The 26,959-nt window shown below is 38.2% G+C and overlaps 1 protein-coding gene across 7 annotated transcripts in view; it reads right to left on the bottom strand.

Moving 5' to 3' along the window:
- Positions 1 to 6,553: 6,553 nt before the first annotated feature.
- Positions 6,554 to 26,959, bottom strand: part of LOC129777811 (fasciclin-2) — a 231,187-nt gene continuing 210,781 nt past the window's right edge. For 3 of the 7 annotated variants that reach the window (XM_055784313.1, XM_055784310.1, XM_055784311.1), the window contains 3 exons: positions 18,415 to 18,616; positions 8,745 to 8,861; positions 6,554 to 7,837 (listed from right to left, as the gene is read on the bottom strand). In XM_055784313.1, the coding sequence (XP_055640288.1) occupies positions 7,705 to 7,837; positions 8,745 to 8,861; positions 18,415 to 18,616 (452 nt within the window). In that variant the 3' untranslated portion in view covers positions 6,554 to 7,704. The remainder of the gene's footprint in view (positions 7,838 to 8,744; positions 8,862 to 18,414; positions 18,617 to 26,959) is intronic. The other 4 variants (XM_055784312.1, XM_055784314.1, XM_055784316.1 and 1 more) reach the window with 2 other exon arrangements.

Raw genomic sequence — 26,959 nt, 5'->3', positions numbered from 1 at the left:
AAGAAAGAGTTGACAATAAACAGTAAAATTAAATTGTATAAATCATTGATTTCACCGCACATAGATTTTTGCTCGTCGATCCTCTTCCTTGCAAATAATACACAATTAACGAGATTGCAGCGTTTACAAAATAAAGTAATGCGTTTGATTTTAAGATGTAGTAGATACACTTCCTCCAGTTTGATGTTGGACGCGCTACAGTGGCTATCTGTGAAGCAAAGAATTTATTACATGACAATGGTGTTCATCTTCAAAATTTTGAACGATATGCTGCCTCGATATTTGTGTGATCGAATTGAAAGAGGAAGTGATGTTCATAGATACAATACAAGAAACGCGAATGATGCAAGAACACCCAACTTTATGTTTAGTAGGTCGCAGAACTCGTTGTTATATAAAGGTATAAATTTCTTCAATTCGATGCCCAGAGAAATTAAACGTGCGGCAACAATGGCAGAGTTCAAGAAAATGTGTATTTCACACGTAAAATCTGTTTTGTAAACAGGTTTTATAATTTTTCCTAAATCATTCATTTATGTTTGCAATTGATAAAAATTAATAAAATTTATTTACAGGTTAAACTACCATGTTCGTACTGATGATGATGATTTTTTTTTTGTTTTGTTTATGTATATTGTAAAAAAAAAACAGGAAGTGGGTTATATCTATGGTATAACCGCAAGGGTGACGTAGGACTATCGTTGATTTAGAGATCATTCGTTTGAAGTTGAATCTGAATTCATTCTGAATGAATGAATATTTGGGGGACTTCGAAAACGTTCGAGCGTTACGTTGGAGGCACAAGGTTTTATGCATCCAATATTGGATACGGAAATATCCTACTGATGGGGAAGAATAATCTTCAGAAGCTATTCTGTTAATTACGATTGATTGAAAAATCACAAAATCAAATGTATTTGGTCACAGTGTTACATGGATAGAAAACATTCAAATAAACTCTTTCACATGAATGTATTTTTAAATTCCCAGAGGAACTGGCAGATTATTTTCGGGATCTTTCTCGATGCTGAATGGCATCCAAACGGAAAGAATTCCGTGCGTGTATATGTGTGTGTAGCTGCTGCTTCGATGGTCACCTTCTCTTCTCCTGAAGGATCGGCTTCTCTGTGCTCCCTCACAGGTTCAAACAAACTGCCTGCGTTTCAGGGCAGATTTCGATCCTTCGCCGTCCAGCACCCTCAGCAACGATGTTGTCTTGTCGATGTCCTCACGAAAAATGAATGCGTCTCACCACCAGAATATCGCTTAAGTATGCTTTTTGTGCGTGATTGAATCGAGAGAAGGTGTGGTTTACGATGGCAATTTGGAAGGCAAACTAGAGGGGAATGAACTCTCTGAGCTCAGAACTTTCGGCGACTGAGCAATAATCGATTGCGGGCGCATACAATATTGGATACGGAAATATCCTACTGATGGGGAAGAATAATCTTCAGAAGCTATTCTGTTAATTGCGATTGATTGAAAAATCACAAAATCAAATGTATTTGGTCACAGTGTTACATGGATAGAAAACATTAAGAGAAACTCTTTCACATGAATGTATTTTTAAATTCCCAGAGGAATTGGCAGATTATTTTCAGTAACGATTAGATATTTCCACATTTTCCTCGATACTGGAAGCCCACCAGTGGTTAATGCTAACTCGATAACCATCTGTTAATAGCACTTGATTGAAACATATTTGGTCACAGTGTTACATGGATAGAAAACATTAAAATAAACTCTTTCACGTGAATGTATTTTTAAATTCCCAGAGGAACTGGCAGATTATTTTCCGGATCTTTCTCGATGTTGAATGGCATCCAAACGGAAAAAATTCCGCGCGTGTATATGTGTGTGTGTGTGTAGTGGCTGCTTCGAGATCTTGCCGGGGAACCGTTCTGGCCTAAAGTGCACAAACAGGCTCTTGGTGACACCGTACTTTCGTACTTTCGCACTTTCATGATAAACGAAGAGCTTCACCACAACAGCGGCAACATGCTCCAATCGCTGTTCAATTGGAACTGAGTAGATTTCCGAGCGGCGCTCGCTTATATACCGATTGGTGATTTCAATAGCCTGTTTTGAAAGCAATTTTAAGACTATTGAAACAAGTTTTTGGATCAGAAAGTAACAAGTATAGAACGCGTAGACATTTTATCTTTCGAATGAAGTGTTTATCATACCATTTCGTTCAGTTGTTTAGGAGCTATTATCGCTCAAAATCTCGGTCTCCGGCGTAACGCTTTCGTTTTCGAAACTTTGATTTTACACCCCGGTATAGAAATGAAAGACGTAGTCCTACGTCAAAAGTAATAAGCGTTGTCTACGAGAGTTTGAGCCTCGCGCGCGTTTGGTCGGCCTGGACTATGTTAATGGAACACTGGCAGAACACTGATATATAATGAAATTTTTATGTGGGTCTGAAGTGGAAACTGGAATGGGGATAGCTCATTCAGAATTGTCGTAAACTATCTTATCATAAGATGGTTATATCGAGTATTTGTGAATGTGGCAGATCTCTATCATGTTCTAAGTAGACACTTTTAGATATTGGGTTCGATTCCCAATCTGTCAAGGATCTTCCCGGGTTGGAAATTTTCTTGACATGCCTTAAAAAAACTTTGGGTCTGAAGTTGGGATTATCATTATGATAATGTCGATAAGGATAGGACCATTGTTTTTCTTTTAAAGTTTTTGCCTATTTATGATGTTCGATTAATAGAAATTCATGCCTGCAACAGAGTCAGTTCGCTGTTTTGTTTTATAATACTGATATCTTAATTTGGTTAAATATAAATATTATCTATTAGATAAATCGGCCAGTTCAAACCTTTGTAGGGGTATGAGGTGGGTCATCATCATCATAAACGGTTTAAATTCATGAAAACTAGAAGAATTTCATTTTCCCTTACATTTGTTCTGCCAATATGTGTTTGCTAACCCTACCCGTATTTAGAATGCCTATAACTCGAACATTTCTTAATAGATCGGAAAGATGTTGATAGGAAATGTTTCTACGCGTCTATCACAATTAATAAAATGTTATTTTTCATGGATGAACAATTGAATAACTGTAAAATGTCAAGCGTTATCTAAACGCCCTAATTGTCAAGTTTTGGTTGTTCCGATTTACGGTTTCCCCAACACAGACTTCAAAATCGATGTACCTGTGGAAATCCGCTTTACAAATATACATACAAGTCGGGATTATGTTTGTTCCCACCGAGCTGTGTTTCTCTAACACGGACTTCTAAATCAATGTGCCTTGGGGAATCCGCTTTGTCAAGACATGCAAGTCGGGGGTATTTTTTGGTGTTGAGTACTTTTGTACTCACTTGTCGTTGTGCAGACCGGAATATGTTTCCCTAAAACGTACTTTTAAACTGAGAAGCCTGGGAAAATAGTCATTCCAGATATGAGAGGTAAATGAACTTTCGCGGTTCGAGAACTACGTAAACATGAGAGATGCAATAATTTCAGAAGGAAATGTAAAATACAATGATCGTTTGACAGTTCTTCCGTTCACATATTTTGGTAGTCCTAGGCATCGTATCAAACATAAAAAGACGTCGATCAAATTTACTTGTAACGAACAACATAATCTATTACAAAAATTTCGATGCATTTTAAAATAATATTCGAAGTGGTAAACAAGTGGATAGCATAATATAATTGTGTAGTTCTACGTCGAAAATGCGGTCGTGCCCTAGATACAACCCCTTACATTTTTTGTCAAAAACCACAAGTTTGACCAAAAGTATGGTTTGAGGTGTCAATAAAAATAGTTATCTCGATTTTTCATTCGGAACTTGCTACGAAATGTTGATTTGCACAATAATATACCCTGTGCAAAATATTAGCTCATCTGAACTTCATTTACTGGTGCCGCAGACGTAAAATTTGAGTTTTTTAAAAACCGAAAAATCACCGGAAATCGGGATTTAAAAAAAAGTTGATGCCAAATGTATTGAAATTGCATGACACGTCGAGATTTAGTTTTTCCAAAAAAAAAAATTTTGTCAAAAATCTAATTTTCAGGCGAAAAAAACGACCAAGTGCCAAAAAAACATATTTTTTGACAAAAAAAAATCGAGGTAACTGTAAATCGCGACGAGTAATGCAATTTTAAGACATTTTGCATCCATTTTTTTTAAAACCTCGATTTTTCGTTTAAAAAAAACTCAAATTTTAACGTTTATGACACCAGTAAATGATGTCCGAATGGGCTAATATTTTGCATTGGGTATATTATCGTGCAAATCAACATTTCGTAGCAAGTTCCGAATGAAAAATCGAGATAACTATTTTTATTGGCACCCAAAACCACACTTTTCGTTTTGTATTCCGAAAAAAATGCCCATAGTGCCGATTTTTGAAGAAAAATTGTTTGAGAAGACATTAGATCTCAACGTTTCATGCAATTTTAAGACATTTGGAACAAATTTTTTTTTAAACCCCGATTTCCTTTACTTCCCCCTTGGGTGATTTTTCGATTTTCAAAAAAACTCAAACTTTGACCGCTTTGCGCCACTCTCCCTTAAGTCCGATTAAGCTGATATTTGGCATTGGGTGTTTTTTCGAGGCGATGTACACTTTTTATAGGGTAACTTTTTTAAATTCGAGCTGACCATTTTCATTGGCACCCTAGTGTATATAGCCGACTAGTGTATATATTATCCTTGAGTTTAATTTAATTCTCTTTCCAATTTTTACCACCAACAAGTGTAGATCCAATTCCATATTATACCGTGTTAATATAAACTATAAATAGCCAAAACCATTAGCTAGTTTTTTTTTATCAGCAAATCATTATTCTGATTCCACCGGAGAACCAACAACCAGAGGAAGTGCCAAAAAGTGATACAATCCACTTGTGATAGAGGTGGTTCTGTTAACGTGCTTGTGGAACCAATCCGTCCTTTTAAGGACATGAAAGTGTGCTAGTGTCCTTCCACAAGTACTTAAGCGGAACGCTCGCTCCCCCACCATCATCTGGCACGGCCTTCACATCTGCTTAAGCACTTTGTAAGATTTCTCCATCGGTGCGGGACGACTGAAGATCGTTGGTCGGGGAGTCTCGACTGTGCACTGGAGATAGGAGACTTCCAACAAACTTGATTTATTGTGTCCCAGGATGGAAGTATTCAGTCCAGATTCATGATTTTTTTTTATCCCATTTATTTATTAGGCTCATTAGCATTTAGCTGTAACAGCGCCGGGTTTAATCGTGTACATGTACATATGTTTATGTTTCTATGAATTGTGAATTACACAGTAGTTAGTAGTAGCCATTCAGGCGTTAAGTTTTCTGTTCCATTACATTATGGTAAATTACACAGTAGTAGCCATTTAGGCGTAAGGGTATTCTTTCTGTTCATCCATTGTTCAACAGACCGGACAGCGGAGACAGTTGATATTGATCATTGTTGAGTTATTTATAGAACAGCAGCCCGATGTTTCTTGCAGAGCAGAGCAGTTGTATGGATGTATCGATCTTTGTTCCACCGTGGATCGATTTCCATCGCTGATGATGGTTGCGTGGACGTAGTTATTCTATAACAACACAAAGATGGTCAATTGAGCCCTGAGTTTGAACTCACGATCGATCGCTTGGCAAGCGAACGCGTAACCAAGTGGCTACGAAGACCCCCGAGATTCATGATTATAAACAATGATTTTTATAGAACTAACGGCGAATAGTTGAGCAATATCTTCAAACTTCCTAAACAGTGATCTTTCAGGTTATGTTGGAGAGTCAAGTGTTTTGTATTTAAACGATAAGTCAAGTACAACTCTGATCGACACCAATGAAGCCTTGCTGGTGTCTTTGTATTTGGGAACTAGCTTATCTACCAATGAGTCACTGTAGATATCAAGATTTCCTTTTTTTCATGGCGTGTACAGCTACCTCGGAAACGGGTGGATACTAGAGAACCTAGATAGAGGCAGCCAAAATTTTTGGTCATCGTGATTTTTCAGAATACAAACATTTTTCTGGGTTGGCTTGCTCTAAATTTGATAGGTTTTGTTACACCCGTGGATGTTTGGCACCCCTCTGTGATTGATAACTGGCCAAATACACCTTGTGGCTGGTGATATTTGGGCAGTGTGTTTTAAATGCCGTTCCTTGATCTCGGTCCGTAGTTCAGAAATCGCAGTTGAAAACGAATTCAATGGAGATTGAAAAATTGCTGAAAGAGAATAGCCTATGCGGTGTCAAAACATTCTAGAATTGAGCACTAGGAGCGGTACAGTAAAATTACCAGTGCGTCCAGATTTCGAATCTCCTATGTCGAGTAAATTGAAATAACATCAACGAGACAGTTTCGTTTTTCTTTAAAAACATTTATTTTCAGCGTTCGTTACATTTTGATACATTTAAATTATGTTGAAAATAACATAATGTAATGGATATCTGTTTCATATTGCAGTAAAACAAACTAAAATTAAACTCCAATGCTATAAGACACTTAACTTAGTATTACTTTAATTTTCTACAATAATAATTCATTTCGGTTGAGATCTAATCAATATAAAACGAAAGTCTATGAATGTACCAAGTACTAAAATAGTTAACTAAATCGTAACTGATCGGAATAATCTATCAGTTGATCATATCTATTCATCGGGATCGGGGATCTGATTAATTAGTTTGTTTGTTTGTGTGTTTTTGTATCTATAAAATATAAATATGTTGGTCAGTTCTTAAGCTACAATCAAACGAGCTCAAGCGTTGCTGCACATAACTTTTATATGTTAAATATATGAATATATGGCTGTTGCACCCGACGGATATAATGGGATCGGTATCAATACGATTCAATGATTGACTGCTTTTTGGCTCCATTCTTTGCATATGACGGTAATAGACTGGGTTCGTTTTTTAAAAATGACTTTCTCGTTAGCTACATTTATATAGTTAATGGATCTCTGTTTTGTACACAAGTCAAGTACAAGTGATGATTGACGGTTGCTCAAATACGTTAATTCACATAAGCTCAACAAAAATAATGTCCCTTAGATTATCGATTTCATCAAATACACTTTAAGCTGCGGTGAAAAGTGTCAGCACAAAGCACACAGTTATTGAGTAGGGTTGAGACTGCAGAAGCAAATATTTTATAGTTTTGTAGTGGTAACAGTAGCAAAAATGAGGGCTCGTAAATGACATGTTCTTGCTTTTCGCTAGATTATGTAACAATCTAAATTTTTAAGACAATTCACTGTAGCACGGTTATAACTATAACTTAATGCTGATCATGCTGAGCTCGGTTTTCATGAATCACGGTTCTGATTTATGCGATACAGGTTGATTACTGACTTCTTCATTAGTTCATACTACTATTTGGGACACATCTCAATAAATTACCTCACGAATCAATTATTCGTGGGTAGGTGTGGTTCATTAAGTCAATCGTACGATTAAGGTGAGAGCATTTTACTGTCATACTTTCTTTTTGTCAAAACATACATATAAAACAAATTCGCCATCGCCTTATTACTAACCAATGGAAAACACACCATTTCCGGAAGGCTGCTGCTTGACATTATTATCAGTTGCATTTCTCTCATTTGTTCATTCAATTCATTTCCGACAAACTCTCGCGCAAACCGCTTCACCAGTCTTTAGCACTCGACCAATTCTCGATTTGGCCATCCTTACTAAACAAACTCTTCGTTTTTGTCCGTTGAACCCATGAATTACACTGCGGAGTTTTTGCCGATTATTTCGCCCGTTCGTGTCTGCACTCCGATGCCGTCGAATTCCACGGAAGTGGTTCTCCTAACATCTGCGGCGTTTGGCAACGTGTTCAGCGGTTGCTTCTCGTCCTCCCTGAATGTAATGAATTGGGGAGAAAAACAAACCTGAGTTAACAAACTTAGATAATCCGGATTATGAATCCATGCAAAACTAGAAGAATTATGAAAAAGCGAACGGAAATGAGATGTCATATATGATAAAACAACGTAATGATTCATGCAAAGATTATTTTTTGCAACGTTGTCGAAAGTTGACATAAACAATAGAAATATATGCTACAAAAACAGAATCAATCTTCGAATTCGAACCCGGTGGAGAACTTGTGAGATATCGGTAATCGCAGAAAATATTGTGAATCAATAAGAATAAATTGCCCGAACCAATCCACAAGGCTCGGGCATCGATTCCTCAGAATCTCCATGATCCTGATCCAGTCTATGTTCTCAAGATGCAAGGCAATAATCGAAAACAAAAAAAAAAAAAGTCAAATACAATTTCACTTTATAATTGACAAGCTCATTATTCAGAAAGAAAAACTTAAAAAACAAAAACTCTTGCTACTCTTTGATCGTACGATAGCCACTTATTCCAACAGAAACATATTCACTGCTAAATCCACTCCCACCCAGAAGGACGTTATAATATCAGAGCATTTCATGCAAAACAGGAAGGGGGTAACACTTCCTGTACATTGTAGTTCATGCAAATAGTTATACATACACCAACCTGTACACTGTTAACTACATTTAAGCGAATTCAGAAAAAAAGGAAAAGAGCTAAACACGTCCGCAGGGTTAGAGAGCATACTTTCGCCTTCATGCACTCAATGAGAGAGCGGAGGATTTGTAACTTATTCTTCAAGCATTAAGTTGTGGTGGCGAAAATTAGATCTCTTCCCAAAGCGAAAATGCGAATAATAATAATAACAACAACAGTAATGGAGAAAAGAACGCTCGGTGAAAACTTTTGGTATCCTTACAGTGGCGTGGTTGCACCGAGTTTAACGATCGGTGGGGGCAGCGGAAGGGGCGAGGGCGGACGTTCCTTGACGAGGCTGCCACTGCAATAGGGTAGCGGAAAACGCCAACCGTATAGACTGGATTGTGGTTATTATGTAGCGATTTTTTTGTTCGTTTGTTTGTTGTGTAGGTATTTTTGTGGTTATGCGGTTTCGGTACGGATGTTTTATGAGTTTTGTTCAGTTATTAAGAAACAAAGGTAGGAGCGAAGGGGGTTAAAGAACAACATTACGATTGTGATATAAAAATGGAGTTTGTACAGGCTGAGTTAGTGCGGTGAGGTGTTATATGCTAACGATTAGATGCTTAGAAAACGTTCGACCACTCTTAATGGAACATGTAATGTGCTCACAAACTTAAATTGTTTTTCAAACATTGCTTGAATCGTTTTCTATACATTCGAATGGCATGAAGGACTATCGTTGATACAAGTTTTGGGTCACGGAGCTTCTTCAGGCTATTTTATAAGTGGTAAAAAAGACCTGCTTCCTTGAGGAAGCAGATTATTTTTGCTAATGAAGATTTGTTGTCTTGAAGTACGTCGTGAATGCTACTTGATATTCAGTATCTTTCCCGGAGATTTTCATACTTGGGGCAAACGCAAAGAAAACGTTCGACGGGCAATCCTACGTGACATAAATCGCATAACTAAAAGCAGCTTTTAAAGAGTGTTAAAATGTTTGTATGTATTGAGCAGACCTCTGAATGCTGAATGTGAACTGAATGCGAGCTTTGAATTGTACTAAAAACAATCCAAACGACACCAACACCAAGCAGGGATCGAACCAAGACCGGCTAGGATGTAAACGCTATCGCTATAGCCACTTACGAGAATATTACAACACATTATAAAATGAAGTTGGACCTAAAAATATTGACAGGGCAGGGTACGTTTATGACAAGGTAACCTGGACTCGAAGTGTGTACGACACGATTCACTTACACACTCTCAACTATGACATCTTAGCTTTGATAGAAAGCAGCGATCGCAAATCAATTCATAACAGGTGTTTTATTTTGTTGCGAATATTACGTGTTTTGCTACTTTTTATTTGAAAATAGTCAATGATACGTGAGATAGAGGAGTTAGTAAACCATTAAGATCAAAATAACGGAACTAGTACCCAGGATGTGTTGTTTCTGTACTGCTTTTTGAAATTGGTCTCTTTACGGCGGCTCAACTGCGAAGGAATATATATATAAAATATTTCCATTTTCAGACAACTCTATGACTCGATGTGTGGCACCCGGATGCGTGAGCGTTCAGTCATTGATGCCCGGGCTCGAGTCCGACTCGAAATATGAAAACATATCCCACAAAATATCGTTTCATCGATTCCCGAGGGATGTGACCTTTCGGATGAAATGGCTTCGATTCTTCGGACAGGACCAAAACAGCAATACTAAAAACATGCTCGCTTCACTTCAGTCCAGATTGTTTCATGCATACCAATGGCTTGAATGTACAATATCGTCGAAAACTGATACGAACAGGTAAATTTAAACAAATCCAGATTATACAATTAGCACACAAAATGATTTATTTTTAGCTGTTCCTACTGTCAGAAAGGCCAACGGTTCTCATGCTTCGGGAAATCAAAACTGGAAGACTCGTCGAAAGGTCTTGATTGACATCAAGCAAAAGTTGAATCCATTTGAAACATTCGTAACATCCGCAAAAGCGGCCCAGTTTTCTAATGGGAGGAAACATGACTATCTCGAGAGGGATATTCCGTCAAAAGAAATCGGGAGCAGCATCATCAACATCTCTAATGAGAAACCTAGCGATTCGGCCGGTTATATTTGATAGTTTGATTCAAGCACTGCGGCAATAGGTATCGGAGAACTCCAGAAAGCTTCAGGAAGCTAAAATCCGAATTGCCGAACCACAATTTCACCTAGGTTTTGATTAGAAAGAAAACCTAATTGGATTATCTTTACGCTGTATTGAATAAATATATACATTGAGTTAAAATACAAAAGAAATAAACTCATTTAGACAAATTTATTATACCATCCCATGATACTTGCGAAGCTAACACGTCACAGCCTCACTCCTATTGATGCGCTAGTCAGTCCAGAATACCTCTTCATAAACGTACCCTGTGACGGAGCCAACCCGAGATGGATGATTTAAGAAAAAATACTAATTTGTTCATTTCATCTGCTTATTTTTACTTTGAATAACAACACTTTTCCTATGTAGTGGACTATTATAAGAAAAGTAACATACATAAACAAAATCTGTGACGTCACAGATTTAAAAATCTTCCCACCTTTCATTTTCCATCTCGGAGCCAACCTACGGCTGCCATACAAATGAAACACAAATTTCTACATTACTCGAGAATTAATCAAGCAAATGAAACCAAATTAGGTATATTGAGATTATTCCATGTAACGGAGAAATATGTTATTTGCAAGTGGTTGAAGAATCTTGAACGAGAATTGTGTCTGAAAATAATCTGATATTATAATGATGAGTTTTGGTAGAAGTACTAGCAATGTTTTAGTAAAAGGTAAATTCAACGGGGTCGATTAGAAGATCAATCAATGAACAGTTCTGCGATTGGACTCATGAACTTGCGCTTAGTAAGAAAATGTGAATGTTTGAAGGTATTGGTAGCTGATTTCTAGACCAATTCGAGTTTAACATTACACTCTGGAATCAAGTTCTAAAACCGTTTTAATTTCAATTATCCTTTAATCATCTACATGGCGAAGATTGATTGATAGAGAGGAAGCATAAATTGTTTTCTTCTCAAAGTCTTCCGAATATTTGCGATCGAAATTATATTTAGGATACCGAGATCCGAAACCTGGATTGTACTGACTTCACAGTAAGCCAGAGATTCTCAAAGTGGTCGATATCCCCGTACTATTGGGGATCAAAAATGTCACTACTTCTATAGAGTCACTCTCCCATCGGTGACATGCATTGAAGTTGTCGCTTGCCAGACACAAATCAATGGCAAAGACCTCTGCATTGCCTAATATAGGCTGCCAAAAAAGTCCTGCGGTATTTTTTTTAAATTTTCATTTGTTCATAAAATTAGTTACAATCATCTGTTTTAAGTCAAATATGCGCCGTTTTGTTCGATGACTTGTTCCCAACGAGATGCATACTTCATAATACCCCTGTTATAGAAGCTCGCTTCCTTATTGGCAAAAAACTCGGATAGCCAATTTTCACAGGCCTCTTTTGTGGCTAACTTCTGACTACCTAGCTCGTTCGCCATGGACAAAAACAGGTGGTAGTCACTTGGTGCAAGGTCCGGACTATACGGCGGATGCAAAAGAACCTCCCATCCGAGCTTCCGGAGCTTCTGGCACGTCATCAAAGAAGTGTGTGGCCTGGCGTTATCCATGATGGAAGACAATGCGGCCTCTGTTTATCAAAGATGGCCTCTTCTTCATGAGTGCTACCCTCAAGTGGTCCAGTTGTTGGCAGTACAGGTCCGAATTGTGCGTTTGGCCATAGGTAAGCAGCTCATAATAGATTATTCCTTGACAATCCCACCAAACACACAGCAGAACCTTCCTGGCCGTTAATGAGGGCTTGGCCACCGTCTGAGCCGCTTCAGCGGGCTTCTACCACGACCGTTTGCGCTTCACGTTGTCGCAAGTGACCCACTTTTCACCGCCAGTCACCATCTGCTTCAGAAACGGGTCGATTTTGTTGCGATTCAGCAGCGATTCACATGCGTCGATACGGTCAAAGATGTTTTTTTGCGTCAACGTGTGTGGCACCCATACATCGAGCTTCTTTGTGAATCCAAGCTTCTTCAAATGGTTAATAACGGTTTGGCCTTTTTTTCGTTTGGAGTTTCGACGACAGGCCTTCCGGAGCGTGGCGCATTTTCGACGACCTCTACACCAGAACGAAAACGTTGAAACCATCGTTGTGCGGTGGAAATGGAAACTGTATCGGGTCCATAAACTGCACAAATTTTATTGGCAGCTTGAGATGCATTTTTGCCTTTGTCATAGTAGTACTGTAAAATATGTCGGATTTTCTCTTTATTTTGCTCCATATTTGCGACACTATAACTCACGAACGACTTAACCAAACAAAACACTGTCAAGGATTATAGCGCGCAAAAATACCTTTCCAACAAGCTATAGTATGACTCGATACAATGAATACAACTAGAACTACGCGCTTACAACGACACCTCGCGGAAATACCGCAGGACTTTTTTGACAGCCTAATATATTCATCCAAGAACTATGGTTGGCCGCCATCAGTTTTTTGATATCATATATTTCAACTCCCAATATAGTTTTATTGTAGATAAATATACTAATGATACAGATAAGGTACTAAAGGGTGTGTCACATCAAATTGCATCACGGAAAAAACGCTGTAGAAATTTAATTTTTAGGAATTATATCTTCAGCTTTCGTTTATAATCAGATAAGAGTGTATAGATTACGTTGGCCATGCTTCACTGTCAATTTTTCGTAAATTTGGAAAAATGTCGTCGAACGAAAAAGAGCGTCGTGAATTAATCCTGTGCACTCATTTCGAGAATCCGGAGTTGTCACATCGGGACATCGGTAAGATGCTGGGAATCGTCCAATCCACGGTCAGCAGAGTACTAAAACGATACTTCGAGAACCCAACCATCGATCGGAAGGTGAAGAACGGCAAAAATGGATGCTCCGTCAGTGAAAAAGATCACAAGCGCGTAGTTAAGCTGTTTAGACGTGATCCGAGAAGTTCGGTCCGGGATGTCGCCAATAAGCTGAATTTGTCAAGTTCATTCGTCCAGCGGGCCAAGCAGCGGGAGGGCCTGCGTACATACAAGGTTCAGAAGGCTCTTAACCGCGACGAAAGGTGCAGCGCCCCTTTAAATTAATTCTCATCTCATCAGACATTTTTCTAACCAGACAATATGAGAATCCAATAAAGGATTCTACAATAAGAATGAGCAACATAAGAATGCCGGAATTTTCCATACAGAGGGAAAATTCCATGAATACGATAGGCAGCAGTAAATAAATAAATAGAACGGAGGTAGCAGAATAGGAAAACTCTACCTAGAGTTTGTCGGTAGATATTAAGACATTAATGTTATCGTGAAGAGAAGTAAAATAAAGAAAAGGGAGTCGATCGTGAGCCACGCAGGAGAACGGTGGTGTCTCCTGAAAACCAAGAAGTTGTGTTTTTTGTATTTTAGAACATAAGAATGCCGTGAGGCCGCTCGGGGCGCTGTGCAAAGGCAAAACATGGTGGGGAAGACGCGAGCCCGGAAGCTGTACACCGAAATGCTGACGAAGCCGCATTGCCTGGTAATGGACGAAGAAACCTACGTCAAAGCGGACTTTCGTCAGCTGCCGGGCCTGTTGTTCTTCTCCGCAGAGGACAAATTCAGCGTTCCGGAGGAGATTCGCAAGCAGAAACTATCCAAGTTTGCCAAAAAGTACATGGTGTGGCAAGCGATCTGCTCTTGCGGAAAGCGAAGCGCCCCCTTCGTGATGACCGGCACGGTAAACGGGCAGGTTTACCTTAAGGAGTGCCTACAGAAGCGCTTACTACCACTATTGAAGCAGCACGAGGGCCCGACCATCTTCTGGCCGGATCTCGCTTCGTGCCACTATTCAAAGGACGTGTTGGAGTGGTACGAAGCCAACGGGGTCACCTTCGTACCAAAGGAAATGAGCCCGCCCAACGTGCCGGAGCTTCGCCCAATAGAGAAATATTGGGCGATTATGAAGCAGGCCCTCCGGAAGAACCCAAAAGTTGTCAAATCGGAGGCGGACTTCAAGAGAAAATGGATTTCTGTTCAAAAAAAAACTACAACCTGACGTTGTACAGAACCTTATGGACGGGGTAAAGAGGAAGGTGCGAGCATACGGGCTTGGGCTCGAAGTATGAATAAAAAGAAAATGCCAAAAGTTGTTTAATAGTTTTTATTTTACTGTCAAAAATTTTCAAAAGGATCGGTCTATTGGGCGAATTTCTACAGCGTTTTTTCCGTGATGCAATTTGATGTGACACACCCTTTACGAACTAATAAATAAAATAAGAAAAAAACAGTTTTTCATTTCAACGGTTTCACTATGATTAATTATAATAATAATAAAGATGATGTACTAAAAGCTAGAAAATGATTAGGCAAGTAGCAGTTAGTAGTTATCACACCCCTTTCTTCATTAATCTGGGGCATTGATGAGACTAAAATAAAATCGTGGGCATGTAATGAAACAACTAACTGTAGATAATGGAAATCTGACGGGGCTCATTTTGGATTTGCATTTTTCATAAATAATTGTGTTTTAATAGTCAATCTCTTTCGTTTGATACCCATATTGATGGAGTTCTGAGAAATTATTTGTAGCGACTGCCATCTTGGATTTACATTTTTCATCAATAATTGTATTCTACTAATCAAGCCCTTTCATTTGATGCCCATATTGATAAGGTCTGCAAAAAAGGAAAGGAAAAAGGATTCAAGAACGCTTCCAGGGCCGCAATTTTACACGAAACTGGCGGAGGAAGAGGTGGACGATACGATTGCGCTGGGAAAAATTGGAGAGAAGGTTTTAATATAGCAAGCTATTTGTTCATGTGGTCTGCGGTCTCCTATTTTCTTCGCGAAAGGTACAATCAATGCTCAAATTTACAAAGATGAATGCTTGAAGAAAAGATTGCTGCTCTCTATAAAAAGCATCAGTCTCTCCGTCTCTTCTGACTGGATGTGGCATCTGCACCTTAAGCTAAGCCAGTGTTAGAGTGGCTCGCAGACAATAATATCCAATTCGTCGAGAAAAACGTCAATCCACCAAATTGTCCAGAATTCCGACCAATTGAACGTTACTGGGCGATTGTGAAAGGGATCTTCAAGAAGAAGGGAACAGTTTCCCAAACCATGGAGAAATTCAGAAAAAAATGGACAGCAGCATCTAGGAAATGCACAACAGCTACTGTGCAAAATTTGATGAAAGGTCTTTCGTTAAAAGTGCGTTCGTTCTATAGCGCATAATATTTTGACTCATGTTAGCCACACTATTGTTTCACATTGAACTGATCTTCATAAAACCAAGAACAAAAGTTGAAATAATAATCGCGTTTTATTTTTATTCACGAATAGGTGTTGCTTAAGACTTTTCGATACAGCCCTTAGCTGACCATTGACATTTTGACGGCCATGAATGCCGTACTGCACTGCAAAAATTATTCAGCTATTAGTGCAGCCCTGCACACTCGAAATTTTCCAAAGTTTCAAACGTGTGCGCTACAGCACATGTTTTACGTTAAAACTGATGTATTTTTCGTTTTCTGCATCAATACATAGTAGAATACTTCGATATCATAGTTTGGCATCACTGTTTGTATTATTCTACCAATTACAATTTATCACTGCCAGAAATGCTCCGAAAAGTTTTTATGTCTGCATTGTCTATATAGAAGACATTTACAAGTTTGAAATAATGTTTTAAAAAATATAATTTCGAAAAAATAAATTGTTTTATAATATTTTTTATTGATATTTTACTCGTTTACCTTCAGTTGGGGCCGCGTGTGCAGTGCTACACATGGGTAGTTTTTACGCTTATATGGCACTTGAGGAAGGCAGCCCAATGTGCCGGTGAGAGATGTGTTGGCTCGGTTAGACCTTGATTACATGTCCCATATATAGACATATATTTCGGTTAGTCTTCGTTATCCCTGGATTAAATGTGGAAGGTAATCCAAGATCCCCACGGCAGTGGTCACCTACCAATAATTTTATCGATCGCCAATGAATCAAGTTCTCGTGAGTCAGTCAATATTGCGTATGACCCCACGAAAAATATTGACTGGAGAAAATTTGCGGAAATAATATCGGAAGCAATTGTTTCGATGCATGAACTTCCTCCACTCGAAGAGTATGACTTTATATCGAGTTTGATTTACGAAAGCGCACTTCAAGCTCAAAAGAAACGTGTTCCTGCTACCATTTTCCGACGTCGTCCTCCATCACTTTGGTGGGACAAGGAATGTTCAAAGGTCTACCTTGAAAAATCATCTGCTTTCAAAAAATTCAGGAAAACTGTGGAAGTAGAATGGTTTTGAAAGTACCAAGCTCTAGAAGCCAAACTAAAAGGTTTGATTAAAGCAACAAAGCGTGGATATTGGCGGAAGTTCGTCAGTGGTTTGTTAAGGGAGACCGCTATGAGCACTCTTTGGAATACGTCTAGAAAAATGTGTGGCTGGAACCATACAAACGAATGCTAGGAATACTCTGACCATTGGATTTTCAACTTTGCAAGGAAGGTTTGCCCCGACTCGTACGCGACATTCCGCTTTAAAGCGATAATGAAAATTTTTCGATAGTGGAATTCTCAATTGCCCTTCTCTCATGTAACAATTCAGCTCCGGGGTCGGACAAGATTAAATTCAGCTTGTTGAAGAATCTTCCCGACTTGGCAAAACAGCGTTTGCTGAACTTGTACAACAAGTTTCTGGAGCTGAATATTGTCCCGCATGACTGGAGACAAGTGAGAGTGATAGCCATACCCAACAAGCCGGCTTGCGATCACAATTTGTATAGGCCGATTGCAATGTTATCCTGTATTATTGTTAGAGAAAAGGAAAGGGACGAATAATTGTCTCGCACTGCTATCTTCTGAAATTCAAATTGCATTTGCTCGCAAAGAACTAATGGCTTCTATTTTTCTTGATATCAAACGGGCATTTGATTAAGTTTCCATGGAAATTCTCTCAGAGAAGCTTCATAATCGTGGACTTTCACCAACTCTGAATAATTTCCTGTACAATTTACTGTCAGAAAAGCTTATGAATTTCTCGTTACAGTTTTATGGGCCTACCGCAAGGCTCCTGCCTAAGCCCCCTCTTGTACAGTTTTTACGTCAATGATATGGATGATTGTCTAACTAGAGACTGCACGCTGAGACAACTTGCAGACGCTGGGGTTATTTCCATCACGGGTAATAATCCCGTCGTTCTGAAAAATTCGTTGAAAGATACAACCTGTTCACGTGGGCTCTCAAGCTGGGTATCGAATTCTCTACGGAAAAAACCGAAATGATCGTATTTTCTAGGAAGCACGAACCCGCTCAATTCCAGCTTCACCTATCCGGCAAAACGATCATGCACTCTAAGTTTTTCAAATACCTAGGTGTATATTTTGATTCTAAATGTAGCTGGGGAAGATACATTGCGTATCTGAAACAGAAATGTCAGCAAAGAATCAATTTTCTCCAAACAATAACCGGAACATGGTGGGTGCCCATCCAGGAGACCTCATTAAGCTGTACAAAACAACGATACTATCAGTGTTAGAAAATGGCAATTTTTGCTTCCGATCAGCTGCCAGGAGAGGATACAATATCGTTGCTTGCGTATAGCCATGGGGTGTTTGCATTCGACACATACGATGAGTCTCGAAGTCTTGGCAGGAGTATCTCTGCTTAGCAACAAATAGCCAGAATAGAAAAACACATCGCGATTTTCATACGGCTCTTGGCTCCTACTTTAAATATTATCCAATGACGTGTTTTTCAATGAATTCCCTACCTCATCCCTTTCCCCTGAATGCCATTGCATCAACGAAGTCCTTCGAACGCCATACATTTTATTATTTTGCAACATAGTGTTTTATTTATACACGACTAACTTACCTTCCCAGCTTCTCCTCGTCTCCCAGATCCGATGGCGAGCGTTTCGTCCTTCGGCACATCATCGCCAGCAGTCCGAGATTACCTATTAGACAGCACAGAATATCGATGACGAGCAGGAGCAGCAGGACACAGCCCACAACGATTCCAATCACCGCTGCCGATGATAGCGTCCGGTCGTCAATCCGCAACACTTCGTCGATACCTACGTGATTCGTTTTTAGATGCGAGGAAGCGTGGGAGAAAAAGTGAAAATATAGAGATAAAAAAAAATTCTATTAGTTCGCTAAACTGTACTGTGTATTTATTAAATTTAATCTAGGAAATGATGAGAAATTTTGGTAAAAAAAAGATTACTGGGTTATAATTAAATGTATAGCGGAGATAGACTAATAGTCCTTCTCTTGTGTGCAGCAAGCATCAAAAACAGTTATATACATCAGAAAGGATTATGAAAGGTATAAGAAATCATGGTTAGTGAATGTGTTGAAAGCTCTAGAGACTACCAGCAAGAAGGTTATCAATTGTGAAACTTAAAATTAAATAAATCACTTTCATGATTCTACTCTCCTGCGTCGTGCCGTATAATGTAGCGGAAGTTGTGTACTGATGGATGGAAAGGCTAAAGGGCAGGCCCCAGAAGGACGATGTGCTTTGCCATCTAGCCACAGGATAATTTCATTACGGTAGAATGGTGGTGGCTGTAAGGATACATTCCACTGCCTAGTCACAGAATAAAATCCACAGCATCCAGCAGCAGGCGCGCGCAGCAGCCAAGCACAATGCGTACGATAGATTACAGAGCCCGAGTGTTCCCGGTTCCCGGTGCCCGACTCTTTCACAAGCAGGCGGAAAAGCGGAAGCTGAACTTTTGCATTACGCTTTCCGCGCGGTTGTTGTTGCTCAGAAGTTTTCCTTTCACTCGAGGGGCAGTTCTGGTTTCTCATTCTTATTCTTGAAGCTATTAAACACTAAGGTTCACGGAGAGCAAGTTCAGGCCGGTATTTACAGTTGGAAACAAGCTTCGGTCGTCTCAAAAAGATTTCAACCATTTTCTGTGATTTTAGTTTTAATGATTGCTTCATCGGGGACATTATTCTCGAGGTTAAATGACCAAATGATACCGGAGCAAATGACAACAGCCCGGAGCGACGTGGCCACTTATAACCCGAACGGTGTATGTGGTAAAGCTAATAAGTGTCATTACTCTTATCCTCAACAGGATGCTAATTATGCTCAGCTGTGCCATAAGTCTGCGGCGAGGTTTTCGGAGCGAGGAATCAACTTACCTTGCATACGTCTTGCATATGGGCACACACCCTAGCGAAACTGCAATAAAGGGTGATTACTTCTAGTGTACCATCAGCGAACTAGGTCTTTGAAATCCTTCGAGAGCGCAGTCAAATTAGCAAATAGAAATTACCAGATGGTGTCATATCGTACGGTAACAGTGATTTGTCTGGCAAAAACGAATTTGTTATGGTGCATTCTGAGGATTACGATATATTCGTCTAGTGACATGTGAGAGACCTACAATCTGCGGTAGCAGCGGTCGAACGTTAGATTCTGGCTAACATTGTATTATCATTGAACCGAATGTAGTGTACGGCAACGCAACATCATGCATTCTCCCATGCAGTTTTTATGTGAAGAGCTTTAGTCAACGTCAACGTCGAAACCCGGAAAGTTCATGCGAAAATAACGGTACGGTGGTTGAGAAAATGTGAGAAAATAACCTCAAACTGGTCATTCATTGAGGTTGTGAATGATTTCGAGGTTAAAAAATGACGTTACAATGTTGTGTCTATAATAAAATTGCATTACACAAACTTATTCGGCGAAATACAGCCTTTCATTCGGTGGTTATCAAATTTTATAATATGACAAACTAAGGGTAAACGTACACTGTTTGACCGAAACCAAATATTTGTCAGATGGAATTTGATCAACGTGTACTGATGGCGATTTTACCAAATTAACTTGACACAAACCACTACGAGCAAACTTAAAATTCATGTGTGCTTCATAAAATTCAAATTTGTCTGTTCATCAAACCATGTACAATATTTTCTCGGTAACTGGGCGAGAAAGGATGCTCAGTTATCGACATTCCCTTGATAACTGGATCGGCATGTAAAACGCCAAATAAAATCGAGAGGAACTTCAATGAATTGCGTTGATCGTGAAACTGGATAAACAAAAGCTTTCTGGGAGGTTTTTCATTGAGTGCGACAACAGGTATGAAATATAATTTGGGGAAATTATTTTTCTGTAATTTAATCAATGTTCTTGTCATGCGAAAATAATGTCAATTTTTATAACACCTCAAATTACATTCGAATGGTCCTCACAGCAAATCTTCAAATATAATATGACGTCAATTGTTTACGAATTGCTGTTTTTTTACTGGGTTACAGTTCAGTTAAATTTCGCCCAGTTGATAAGCAGTCCTGTTAAAGCAGGTCTAGTTGTCGAATGATTATTGTACTGACATACGTTGAATATTTCAGTCATGTTTTTTCTTGTTCTGTGTTTGAAATTGTTTGGCACTGATGATAAAAAAAAAGACAAACAAATAGTATTCGTGCCAAATTTTGTCTGTCAAAAAGTGTCCCATAATTGACCTCCAATCAAACTGTGTGCTTCTACCTTGAGTTTATTATTTTTGTTGTTGAATTTTACCTCTGAATCTCATTTTCAAAACTTTAGCCATAGGGTTTGTATTAGATCAAAATCGATCGATTTTTTTGCATATCTGATCGGACTATTTTAGAATGTTCACGAGGATTCTGCATCCTTATGATCCAGGACTTCCCAATCGGGCGTCATCGGGCGACATCGAGCGTCTGTTTACCATGAAGGTGCATCCCCGAAGGTGCACCGAAGATGGCATCCCCGTCACGGAGAATAGAGAATATTAGGCTAATTGGGCACATTGACCTCGAAAACAAATTAAATATGGGAACCGTAGGAAGATTTTGGTACGAATTTAAACCCCGACGCAGCAGGGTAAGCTTATTCAGACGAGTTTGCCGGGTCAGCTAGTTCTACATAAAATGAATGGAATGAGCGTGTATAATACTGCATATCGCGATACTAGGATGATCGTTATACCGATTAATCCATCAATGATATAGAAAATCCTGTTTTTTTGCATTTTATACGATTTCGGATACACATGATGCGTGTTTTGATTGATGTTTTATACGATTGTAATTTGATACGAATTTAATTGTGACCTAGCATGTGCAAAAGTTATACGATTTAATGTTTGCTGGGAACATCATGTGTTTCCGAAATCGTATAAAACGCAAAAGCACAATGGTGGATTAAGTCGGGACCTAGGACATGGCATATACGTATATACCTGTTATATGCAAAATCATCCAAATGCCGTTTGGATGTATGTATATCGCTTCTAATTATGGCTAATCATACGATTTAATGTTTGCTGGGTTTCGCGCTTTTTGACCCACTTGTTCATCCAAATGGTGCGGTTACAGAATCGTTTTCGTTTTCTGATCTATCCTCTTCAATTATCATACGTGCAGTGGCCGGGACATCTTCATTCATAATTTTTTTTTCTTAAAGATGGCAACGGACGCACACAAAATAGTATCCGACTCGACAAACTGTGTTATTTGTGATTTGTCATTCATTCCAAATAGCTGTATTTCGCCAAATAGTTTTATGTCAAATGTTTAACAAAAACGAATAGGTGCAATTATGACAGTAAAATATTTTTGTCAAACATAGAATTTCTACTAAAGTTTGACCAAATTTTATCTGTCAAAGAGAGACAAATATTTACCAATATTGTGTTAAAAGTGTACGGCCACCTCAAGATAAGCATACGATTTAATTGCTTCGTTTGGTGACTTGCGAGCGTTTAGAGATATAAGGGTGGGTAAAGTTGTTCTAATTTTTCCCATTTATCTGAACGAATTTATCTTTTCAGTCGAACTGTAAAATGAATGTTTAGCTGAGATAAATCATCGGTCTCGTTCTACACTCAGAGCAGTGAACTTTTTTGTGTATATTTGATAAAAAAAGGAAACTAGATGTCGAGTTTTCTGTGTTTATGCTGGATGTTTTGTGGATTTAGGTTTCTGATGCGTCCCAAGGGACAAGGCCATACGAATGATCGTCTCTTTCAAAGGTTACCCAAGATTCTTCTTAAATGTTATCCAGGGATCGTAGTATTCAAATCGGTAGCGTATTCGCAGAAGCGAACGATCGAGTGTTCTAAGCTCAGGGCCTTCAATTTGATCATCTTTGTGTGTTATTATAGCTACATCCACGGAACAATCATCAAGTGGCGAATCTTTCGTTCACACACGCTCTGCTGCTTGCAGAGTCGGACTATTTGTGCTATGAATAACACACCAATGAAAGCTTCATATCAAATGTATGTCCCTTTGTGTACGGTCCAACTGTTACTCATGGTTTGACGTGTAAAATTTGGCACAAATCAATGGAATTATCACACCGACATTCGACATTCGGTTATATCGACATTCTGTGCGAAAACCTGGAAAAGTCGATGTTGGAAATGCGAATGGAAGATAATTACACCATCCAGGAGAATAACGATCCAAAACATAGGGAAAAGGCCAGATCATGCGATTTAACACCGTTGTAACGCCTTTTATCTACGCTGATGAGCGATGCGCGGATGCAACGTTCTCGCTGATATACGGTCTTTATTGCTGTAAAAATTGAAAGAAATTTGGACATTGGACCTCCTTCAAACCAGTCAAGTATCTATATACCGTAGATCATATTTAGTTCATTTGATTCGGGAACAGTGAATACTGGCAAACAGCAGAGTAGTAGAAACAGGACCGTAATCTATCGACGATTGCTGAAATGATCAAAAACCCATGAGCCTAAAAACCAATACAGTGCAAAGAAAAAATATTTTACACAGCCAAATGTTTCACTAACTACTCACTCTCAAATTCTCAACATGCAATCAAGCAACGAGCAAGTAATAATCAACTGAACATAAAAGATCACAAATTTAATGAAGGGCAGCTACATCGTGTTTCGAAAAAGAACTGAAAGAATTTGGTCATTTTCTTGCTAACTGATCAATGGACAAATCGTTGGTGTGTTAGAACCTAGTGTAGAAATAAGTTATAGGCACCAAATCGATTGGTGACAATTGAACTGTGACTTATTCTAGGATGTGAACATTGAAAGCGAATGATATGACTTATGTAGTATTTACATCGAGTAAGAGATAGAGAACTAGGACATTCAATAGACGCGCAAGCCTTTTATTTGTGATAATCTAGAACATATTTACAATGAAATCGATCACTGGATGTGTTGTTAAGTCTATGGTGTGTAAAATTAATCGAAATATGTATGTCTAGAAACTGTTTATTATTCAGTAAAGCTAGGTAAAGTATATTGTCGGTTAAGTAGCTATCATCATTTATGTTTCAATTGTGCTATAATTACCTTTTGTCTGGATGTCTCTCCTCTCATCATACCTGTAGCACTTTTCACAACATACGTAATCTACATGCTCCCGTAGTACTCGAATCAAGATAAGACATTATTGATTAAATCCAACGTGTTCGTGTGATTCTCACTAGCGTTGTGTTGATCAGGGAAGCATTGTGATTGATTGTTTTCTTTTTTATTTTCCATCTAATAACGATCCATCATATGTACAATCGGTTTCATCAAATATTTATCTTTGCCTTTATGATAATAGATGCCTGATTCTGGTAATAGTAGATGCGATGCTCTCTCAGGTTCTCGTGGAAAAAAGGATGTCTTTTTCGAAAGCAATGCTATGGATGTCTTTGTGAAATGCAAGCAAATACAAATATAATTGTGAATTGTTTCATTTCGAGATGGTCTGTTCGTTGAATTAAACTAATTAACGGTGGTATCGCTTGTGCTTTCGAACGCCAACGGTCGGATGCTACCTATGATTTAATTGTTTTGTTTCATCAATGTAATTTCGTTGATTTTTTTACTGCGCAATTGCACGTGTTTACTTTATAATAAGTGAAGTGATTTTCTTATCTTTTTAACAATTGATACCCTAATATCCTCGTTTTACCGCCAATGAATGTGAACTATTATTGTCTTCAACAATGAATAATGAATTGGGCTATTTACATTGTTTTATTATTCACGTTCGTATAAATTGACACTGGTTCTAAAACGGGAGACAAATTATCGACATAAAAAACAGTTTTCTGTGTATCAACATTTTTCATGTTCGTTTTATTATCCAGAACTTTGCCTGAATACCAGGTTAGATGAGCAAAGAATAAAGTTATAAGGTAGTGTTCAAAATCCCAAGTAACCATAAGCATTAGCTAATAGCCCAGTTATGGCGATAATTTGACATCTTCAATGCCTAATAGCAGTATGTCGACATTCCAATGCAGACTAACGTTATTGAAAATTGGCATTGAAATTGGCACTATATACGCATATATAGTGCTATCATAAAATGGTAGTAAGCATTAGGACAAAAACATCAATATATCTAATGCTTATGTAGGGTTTCTACTGAGTATTGGAAGTGTAACTGCGAGCGCTGATTGAAGTGCGTCGATTTCAATGAATTTATCTGTGTAAATAGAGGTGTAAATAGCAGAGGCACGAGAAAAACATTGAGAGTGACAGAGTAGCTCCATGAGCCCGAATCACAAACAAACCTGTATATGTCTTAATCCATGAACGACCAAGCTGTAAAAAATATTTTTTAATGAATGTAAAAAAAATTTTTTTTATGTAGTTTGGATTATTGGCGTTACAGAAACCTCAATCTTCAATCGAAAAATCGCAAAACAAAAACATTGGCCAAAACCTACATTTTTATTTTTAGGAGGTTTAATCCAATAGGTTTTTTTTTCTACACCACAATGTGTGTTCTTTTATCAATGCAATGGTGAAGAAAATTTAACATATTTTTGCGTTAATTATTATACATATTTAGGTTATGTGAGGTTATACATTTTCCGCACATAGTTGCTTCAATCGAAATTTATTGTCCAATAAAGTTATGCAAAATTGAATGATATTGATAGTTAGTGGTAGCTAATAAACTGAGCTATCATTTGATGCCAAAACCTTACCACATGGCTTGCCAAGTCTTGGAAAATTAACAAACTTGCTGTTCGATTTTTCGAACGCTTGACCTAAAATTGGTTCATATCCATAAAGGGGTGAACACATTATTTTTTTTTCGTTTTCTGTCTAACACCGACTGGATCGATGGCTTGTTCCTTTTCTAAATAATCAGAAGCAAAACAACTTGACTTTCCTATGGTACCCTATATAAGCACTAGCAATGCTTATTGAAAGCAGTAACTGTAAAATTTTGGGAACCCTATATTTCTCATTTTAGCATTATTATCGCCCTATATAAGCATAGAAAGTATAACAAGTATTTGTTGAATGTTCTATACTGCCGTTCTACGCATAGTTGTCCCATGTTCCAAAATCAGCAACTGAGAAAAACGCAATCAAAGTTTTCTCGCATATTTGTGTACCAAAAGCTTTAAGCATTTCAATTTATCAATACATCGGGTTTTTTATAAGCACTATACTATTGTTTAATTAAATGTGATGAGATCCCCTCACTGAATCAATCATTACGGGTTGATTACGGGTTTAAAAATTCATGGTGGGACTGTTATGCCTAGAATATCAACATGGGACAATTGAACCTGATGTTGTTTTTTGATATACAATTTTTTTTTGTGTTTTTCCGAAAGATTATGCATAGAAACATCGTTTTATGAAGAAATGAGAAAACAACACCTTCGCAGAATATAAATCTCATTGTACACGTTAAGAAGGTGTACAAGTGTTCTGGTAAACTTTTTGTTATTTATTTGAGAATTAGTTCGTTCTTCCAAACCAGAAATGAGTGCATTAGCCCTGCTGAAAGTGTGACATGAAATTCTTGTACTTGAACCGATTCATTCGATATTGATCTACAAAAAATACATGGTGGGACAGTTATGAATATAATATCAACATGGGACAATTGAGCTTGATGTTGTTTTTTTAAAAGCTGGGAACAAACTATATGATTTTTGTGTTTTTCCTTAAGATTATGCATAAAGATGACGTTTTATGAAGAAAAGTGAAAATCGCCAAAAAGTAACATGGGACAACTATGCGTAGAACGACAGTATAGGCAAATAAAGTGTGGACTAAGAGCTGTGCTCACTGGATACTTGGGATGTTATATATGGATTCGTTGCCATTAAATAACCAAGATTTGGTCCTTGCCACGTTGCTTCTGTGATAGCTAGGTTATAAACATTCACGCAAACACAATTTGATTTTTGTTGATATTACTTTCAATGCAAAACCAACATATTTTATACTACTTATGGCTTCATTAAAATAAAAATATAACATTTACGTTTAAAATACACTGCTGCTAAATAAAATAATAATGCCAAAGTGTTACATTTACACATGCATACACGAATATCTGTAAAATCACCCATCAATGATGTTGTATGCTAAGAGTTGTTGATTTCACGGCTCATGATTGGTA

Source organism: Toxorhynchites rutilus, chromosome 3, assembly GCF_029784135.1.
Source record: "Toxorhynchites rutilus septentrionalis strain SRP chromosome 3, ASM2978413v1, whole genome shotgun sequence".
NCBI classification, from domain to species: Eukaryota; Metazoa; Arthropoda; class Insecta; order Diptera; family Culicidae; genus Toxorhynchites; species Toxorhynchites rutilus.
The sequence above is the reverse complement of the archived record's forward strand: the minus strand, read 5'-3'. Positions and strand labels throughout refer to the sequence as shown.